Raw genomic sequence first — 7868 nt, forward strand, 5'->3', positions numbered from 1 at the left:
AAGACCAATGAAAACTCAAAATAAAACTTGAACAAAACCATGACCCCCCACTTAAGGGCAGATTCCAGATGCCCTAAAAAGTCCAAAAACAAAAACAACCCACCCAGGGTGGGTGGAGTGGTAACCAGGAAGGAGAGCAATAAACAAAAAACAAAAACAGAGTCCAAACACAAAACAACCCACCAAAGTTCGGGAAGGCCAAGCAAAGTCTCTAGAGGCAGAGTCCATGGTTTGACAGGACCCAAATGCAGACAAAAGCACCCCATACACTCCTCTGTTTTCCCTTTAAGTTTCCTCAGCAGGAGATATCTAAAACCTCAGCAGACTGGTAAGTTTAAGTTCAGCAAGAAACAACAAATATGAGTTAATTTTTACCAAAAACTGGTAGTCATGGTCCTCTGAAGAGCTGAGCTTTTTATATATATATAAGTAAAGAATAACAAAACATTTAATCAATACTGCAAAGAAATATGAACCTACCTGTAAATACTGTAAAAAAAAAAAGTGTTCAAAGTATTGGTGGGGACTGTCCCCAGCAGGCTAAAGTTGGTGTGGACATGTCCACATCAGTCCTTCAGAAAGTTACGCCTGTGGTTGTTGGGGTCTTTTGTTATGCATGGTCTAAGTGTTACAGTGTTTGAATAATGATTAGTATGTTTATCTCATTGATTTGGAAAGAGTTCTAGAACTGAATTGTAAATGCTTGGAAGCTCAAACCACAATAATCCCAAGTCCAAAATCTGAATGTTTCTTTCTTCATAGGTGTTTTTTTTTTTTTTTTGAGGTGTAAGCATACAGTTGAATCTTGGCCAGAACTACTGGCTTCCATCTAGTGTTGCCTATAGTGCAGGACTTGGAGCTAGTTCAAGCAGTACCCTCCTTTTCACACACCATTTAGATTGGTACCAGCTCCTCTGTAAATATTTTATTGATTTTAAATTTGGGTAAAAAGACAGGGGTCTCCTTAAAGTTTGCTAAATTAACATGCATGTAACCAAATACTGTAAAAAAAATATATATATTGTAATTTTCTTTGAAACTGCATGGGATTTTTAAGTCATAAGAAATTTGGCCTACTGTATTTCAAGTGTTTTAGTGAAGCTAAAAAAAAGATAGAAGGGAAAAGAACAAAAGAGAAAAAAACAAAAAACAAAAATAGACACTGCTGAAAAAAATAAATATATGAAGATCATCCAATCAAAACAGTTAATATCAGGTTGCTGTGCTACTGAATTCTTTACAGTCCCCTCCTCTGGCAGAAAAAAAATAGCTATATAAGAAATACAAACCACTTTTGAATGCACATGAGAGATGGGGATCGTAGCTTTGCTTATTAGCCTGACATTGGCTCTGTGTCTGAATAGCACATTAGTGGCTTTGGGGGGATCTGCTTACAGTCAGAAAACTTCTACTACCGGTACTCTCACAGAGGCTGGCAACACTGACAATGCTTATATTGAGACTTCTTTAAAATGTAGCCTGCAGGGTACCCCTCTTTTGCCTTCCTTCTCAATGGAGGGGGACTACATTATTGGAGGTGTTTTCTCCATTCATGCCAACATGCACATGGTAAATAATGACTACACCACCGCTCCTGAGGCTCCAAGGTGCACGGGGAGGTTAGTAACTAAGAAGAGGTGGAAATTAAAAATGCTGATTTTTTTAAAATGTTGATATAGGCTATGAAAACTTGTTTAAAAGGTGTAACAATGCATGATCTATTTCTCAATGCTCATATTCAGTTATATTTTATCCTTTTAAACAGTGTTTAAGTGTTTTTAATAAAGAAAACCTAAAAGCTAGCTTTGAATAAAAACTTGTTTTTATCTTACACTGATATGTGTAACATATCCATTTGCATCTTAGATATATTTGTGACATGTCAAGTCCCTTTGTTTTTTTTAAACGTGTAAATTAGACACCCTATGTGCTTTCTATGTGCAGAATAGACCCACGTGAACTGCGCTTTTCTCGTGCAATGGTCTTTGCCATTGAAGAAATAAATAACAGCACAGAGCTGCTGCCAAGTGTCAAACTGGGATATCAGATTCATGACTCATGTGCTTCTGTGCCTATGACCATGCATGTAGCATTTCAGCTGTCAAATGGCTACGACCCTGTATATTACACAAGACACGACTGCTCTCAATCCGGCGTGGTGATTGCTGTCATTGGTGAATCTGGATCCACCCCGTCAATCAGCATGTCACGGGTTATTGGATCCTTTAACATTCCACAGGTGCTTAGTTTTAAATATCTTTCTGCCAAGTGAAATATACTCCTGCTGGTTTTAATGATGTTTATGAGCTTCATTTTATATACCTTTCTTTAGGTGAGCCACTATGCCACTTGTGCCTGCCTCTCGGATAAGAAGCAGTATCCAACTTTTTTCAGAACAATTCCCAGTGACCAGTACCAAGCTGACGCACTGGCCAAGCTGGTGAAACACTTTGGTTGGACTTGGATAGGGGCCATCCGGTCAAACTCAGATTATGGAAATAATGGCATGGCAGCCTTTTTGAAGGCAGCACTCAGAGAGGGGATCTGTGTGGAATACTCGGAATCGTTCTATCGGACTGACTCACGCAACAAGATCCAGAGAATTGCTGATATTATCCGGAGGTTTCTTTATCTCGTGCATGTGTACCTTGTACCAATGTGTATCAAGAAAGTGAATGACTAATCTGTGAAAGACAACTGATTTTATTTAGTAATGCAGGTAAAGAGCATATGTGGGTTTAAAGCACTATAATAATTTCTCTTCAGGTCAACATCAACAGTAGTCGTGGCATTTGCAGCTCCTGGGGACATGAAGTTCCTCTTAGAGGAGATGGCTAAAGACCGTCCTCCATCGCGTCAGTGGATTGGAAGTGAAGCCTGGATTACTGACCCACACCTGATGAGCTTCAGTTTTTGTGCAGGGGCTATCGGAGTTGCCATTCAACAATCCGTCATTCCAGGTCTGAGAGAATTCCTTCTAAATCTCTCTCTCTCAAAGGTGGCTTCCTCCTCAGTGTTAACAAAGTTCTGGGAGGAAGCATTTGACTGCAAGCTGAAAAGTGAGACAATTTTGTCAAACTCTATTTAAAAGCAAATATTAAAGGCAAAACAGTATATCCACAGGGGATTTTTTTTTCTAAAGTTCTGATTAAACATAGTCAACATATTTTTAAAAGAAAAAGTACTCTAATTACAGTTTCAAGAGTAATTGAATGTTTTTTTATTATTAGTATTAAGAATTATCCAATTTTCTCATATGTATTGAAATAATTGCTGTTAGAGCCATGTTTTAACATTACTGGCATTTTTTATTTTAGAATAAACTCCATGCAAACTTAAATGAAACCTACAGAACGTTTGCTCCATTTATTACCCATAAGATGGGGGTTTATCTTTCCATATGTCTAGGTTCTAATCCAGACGAAAGGACCTGTGATGGAACTGAAGACATTAAAACACTCTTGAGCCCGTATACTGAAACATCTCAGTTAAGAATTACCAATATGGCATACAAGGCTGTTTATGCAATAGCCCATGCTATTCACAATGTTGTTTGCCTGGAAACGAATAAAACTATACAGTGTAATAAACATACAAAACTGGAGTCAAGCCAGGTCTGTTTAAAGAGGAATTGACCAACTATTATTTGGCATTCTATTTTCCACACAACTTCTGTCAGTTTATTTATTTTTTATTTTACACAGTATTTTTCTATTCTTTTTTCTTTGCAGGTTTTGTCAGGGTTGAAAAATGTCAATTTTACAAGAAATAGTTACCATGTGTCATTTGATGATAATGGTGATCCTGTGGCTTTTTATGAACTGGTCAATTGGCAAAGGCATGCCAGTGGAGTTACTGAACTGATAAAAGTAGGATACTATGATGCATCACTGCCAGTGGGTCAGCAGTTCCATATCAACCGGAACATAACCTGGTTGGAGGGTAGCACTCAAGTAATGAGACTATAGAGAAATAATAAATAAGCTTTATTGCTCCATTATTTGTTTAAGTTAAAATATAAAATTCTTTTGTTTTTTGAATTTGATTAAATATTTGATACAGGTGCCAGTGTCGGTTTGCTCTGACAGTTGTTCTCCAGGAACCCGTAAGGTGTTGCGGAAAGGAAAACCCATCTGCTGCTATGATTGTATACAGTGTCCTACAGGAGAGATGAACAATGTGACAGGTAATATTAAACATGTTTTAATATAACTTTACATACCCAAACATGAATAAGGTCACTAATGTTTATGATTGATATTTTAGATTCTCCTAATTGCTACCCATGCCCCAGAGAATTCTGGCCAAATGCAAAGAAAGATGCTTGTTTTCCCAAACGTGTGGAGTTTCTTTCCTTTGATGAAGTCCTTTCAATCATCCTGGCTGCATTCTCTGTTAGTGGAGCCTGTTTGGCCATCATAACAGCAGCAGTTTTCTTTCATCACAGGACAACTCCAATTGTCAGAGCTAACAACTCTGAGCTGAGCTTCCTACTGCTCTTCTCTCTGACCCTGTGCTTCTTATGTTCATTAACTTTCATTGGAGCACCTTCTGAATGGTCCTGCATGCTGCGGCACACAGCGTTTGGCATCACCTTTGTTCTCTGTATCTCCTGCGTTCTTGGAAAAACCATAGTTGTTTTAATGGCCTTTAAAGCAACACTTCCAGGAAACAATGTAATGAAATGGTTTGGTCCTCCACAACAAAGAATGACTGTAGTGTCTTTTACATTTATTCAGGTTATAATATGTACATTGTGGTTGGTTGTAAGCCCACCTTTTCCAAAGAAAAATCTAACTACATATAAGGAGAAGATCCTACTGGAATGTGCATTGGGCTCTTCTGTTGGTTTCTGGGCTGTCCTTGGCTACATTGGTCTGCTTGCTGTTTTTTGCTTTATATTGGCTGTTCTAGCTCGGAAACTACCTGATAATTTCAATGAAGCAAAGATGATCACCTTCAGCATGTTGATATTCTGTGCCGTCTGGATCACCTTCATCCCAGCATATATCAGCTCTCCAGGAAAATTTACAGTGGCAGTGGAGATATTTGCCATTCTGGCCTCCAGTTTTGGACTGATGCTTTTTATATTTGCTCCAAAGTGTTTTATTATTTTGTTTAAGCCAGAAAAGAACACCAAAAAATATTTAATGAGCAAAAGCTAATATCAATTTTAGTTATCTGGAAACAATAAAATAATAAAGACCAGGATACATCTGGTGCCATTTTTCATATCAACATATACATTTGAGAACCAATAGTGGTAGAAGTTGCTTATTCTTTAATGCATTTGCTCAAAATACAAGATTTATATAGTAATAATAATAATTATAATGCAACAGACAGGTGACCAGTTCTACATAGGAAGGGTTACTACAGATAAGAGCACACACAGTGTCAAGAATGATTTCAATGGAAGACATGCAGTGGAACAACAATAAACTACATTCAAATCCTAATTGGTAGGCTTTTATTAATACAATTTTTTTTAGGTTTTTTGTTTTAAAGAGTCCAGAGATTGGTGAGCTCTCTTGTAGACTGGGAAGGTATTCCACTTTCATGAAGTATCCGCCTGAAAGGCCTTTGAAACCATAAATCCTCAAGCATTCAGGCTGGCTTTTCCTTTGTGCTGTAAGAAACATCATGGAAAATTTTCACATACTCCATTCTGCCAAGCCCAAAGCAGCAATTAACTGTTACTGGCAGAAACTGTGAGTGAGCACTTCTTCCGCATCTTCAGAGCATCATCCCAGTCTGGTCTGTCTTGATTTCTCTTCCATAAGCTCTAGGGATGCCTATCATGTCCCTAAATATTATTCTCCTGGTGTATTCCTGTTCTATCCCTGATACCAAAAAGCCCTTCATCTTTGTCCGCTAGTGGGACAAAACCTTTTTAATTTCTAAAATAGTGAATCTTTCCTATCCTTCTTCCCTATAAATAATATTTTCGTCCCCTGGCCGGACACCTTCCCCATGTCGGAGGTCTGATTGTCCATCTTCCTTCTTCTGGGTTTTCTTCTCTGATATTGTTAGGCTGGGATGGTGGGGAGGCTTGGGTGGCCCAGCCCCCTGCTTATCTTCTGGTAGCGTCGGAGTGCAGATCTGCGAGTTAATGCAAGATGCCCAAGAAAGCAAAAACTTAAAACCCTTTTAATCTGTACAGAAAATAAGGAACTCATCTTCCTGGCCAATGGAACAGTACTTTACCATGTAGGGACCTTTGAAGGCCAACATTCATCACTGAAGCTAAACATGCCTTATATGCTCTGCCATTCTGCCTCATTCTAAACCACTTCCTATTCCCTCTAAGCATATGAATTGTCTACACACCAGTTATAAAGTTTTTTTTTTAACAATACCAGATTTCATAATCACATCTCTTTTGGTTATTGAATGACAAAGCAGTGAGTTAGTTACATATCTGTGGACTCTACTTTCCCTTTGTGTCTGTTTAATTTTATAGTCACCTCTTACTGTCTTGAATTCCTGCTTGTTCTCTGGGGCTGCAGTATTGAGGGACACTGCACATCCACTTGTTTATTTTAATAAAATGCTTTGAATTATCCCACTGTCTGTCTCGCCTTAATTCTGGCTCCTACGTTACTGCTTTATGACAAAATTTGGCCAAAAACCAACTGCCGCAGTTCAATATTGGGGCTGCAGTGATGAATCTTCACAATAACACGTCCTGGATGACACCATCAGTTGTTCACAAGCATGGCCAAATCATTTCTCTTGAGTTTTCCGGTCTTCTTTAAGTCTCTGTCATTCCTAGATATGATCCTGCAGCCACATAGGTTCAGTAGATTATTATCAACCCAATGAATCCAAGCCCTGGTGTAATTAATTTTTGGACAGGAATCAGTTAATCTATGTGTAATCTGAGCACCTCTTTACTAGTTCAACAAACCAAAAACAAGCAATCTAATTTCCTGTCAACTGAGTTGTTGTTAAACACCACATTAAATCAGTATGACTGAAACATGTGGAACTAATTTGAAGTAAAGCCTCAAAATGCAGTTTCTTTTAAAGGTATACTGTGTAAAAAGTAGATTAAAAGTATAAAGTAGGTAAATTATAATTACATGGTTTTAGACATGGTCACTGTGGCTGTTATCAATGATATGCTGGATATTAGTAGCCATAAAAAATCTGATAGAAGGTAGAGGAGACACAATTTGAAGCCATTCAATAGGACTGATAACTGTTTATAAGGCCATTTCATTGTTATCACATGCAAAACGAATGGTGAGAGCTAACCAAGATAACCAGAGAATCACTTCTTAATCCCTTAACTGGGTTTCTTAAAAGAGCCTTTAGGACATCTCAGCAGATGTTAATGCTATTTATTCTAACTTCATACTGTTGTTATCTATATTACCTGGCCTGGTGCTCTTCTTCTGCAAAAGTCACACTCTTCAAAACTATTTATCTTATTTTCAAATAACTTTCCTACACTACTTGCATTGTTCATTCCAAATTATATATTCCCAGACGTATAACTGTCAAGCTGTGTGTTGCTCCTTAACATAAAAACAAATTCATTGTAGGAATAAAACACTAATTTGCAACAAATTGTGCTCTGAAAATGGGTTAAATTGCAAAATTTTCATAGAAAAAAAAACAAAAACATACAAACATCTCTCTAAATGTTATCCAAATAAATTTATTTACCAATCAGTACAAGAATCCATCCATCCATTTTCTAACACACTTATCCCGAGTGGGGTCTTGAGGGGTGCTGGTGCCTGTCTCCAGCAATCATTGGGCAAGAGCAAGGGTGTAACTTTGTGTTGAAAGTTGGTGGGGACGGCTCATAAGGAAAGGGAGCTACCTGCGCGAGACCTTTTTTTTTGGTTGGAAAGGAT

At 37.9% G+C, this 7868-nt stretch overlaps 1 protein-coding gene across 1 annotated transcript; it reads left to right on the forward strand.

The window, feature by feature from the left end:
* Positions 1–1337: 1337 nt before the first annotated feature.
* LOC107083265 (extracellular calcium-sensing receptor-like) lies at positions 1338–6401 on the forward strand. The gene is made up of 8 exons (XM_015372331.1): positions 1338–1619; positions 1945–2239; positions 2333–2622; positions 2767–3059; positions 3409–3614; positions 3732–3953; positions 4063–4186; positions 4267–6401. Exons 1-8 carry the CDS (start codon positions 1513–1515, stop codon positions 5163–5165), a joined length of 2436 nt encoding a protein of 811 aa, XP_015227817.1. The 5' UTR covers positions 1338–1512; the 3' UTR covers positions 5166–6401.
* Positions 6402–7868: the final 1467 nt, after the last annotated feature.

The sequence above is a fragment of the Cyprinodon variegatus genome, unplaced genomic scaffold (genome assembly GCF_000732505.1).
Source record: "Cyprinodon variegatus isolate N-32 unplaced genomic scaffold, C_variegatus-1.0 Scaffold4, whole genome shotgun sequence".
Classification (NCBI taxonomy): domain Eukaryota; kingdom Metazoa; phylum Chordata; class Actinopteri; order Cyprinodontiformes; family Cyprinodontidae; genus Cyprinodon; species Cyprinodon variegatus.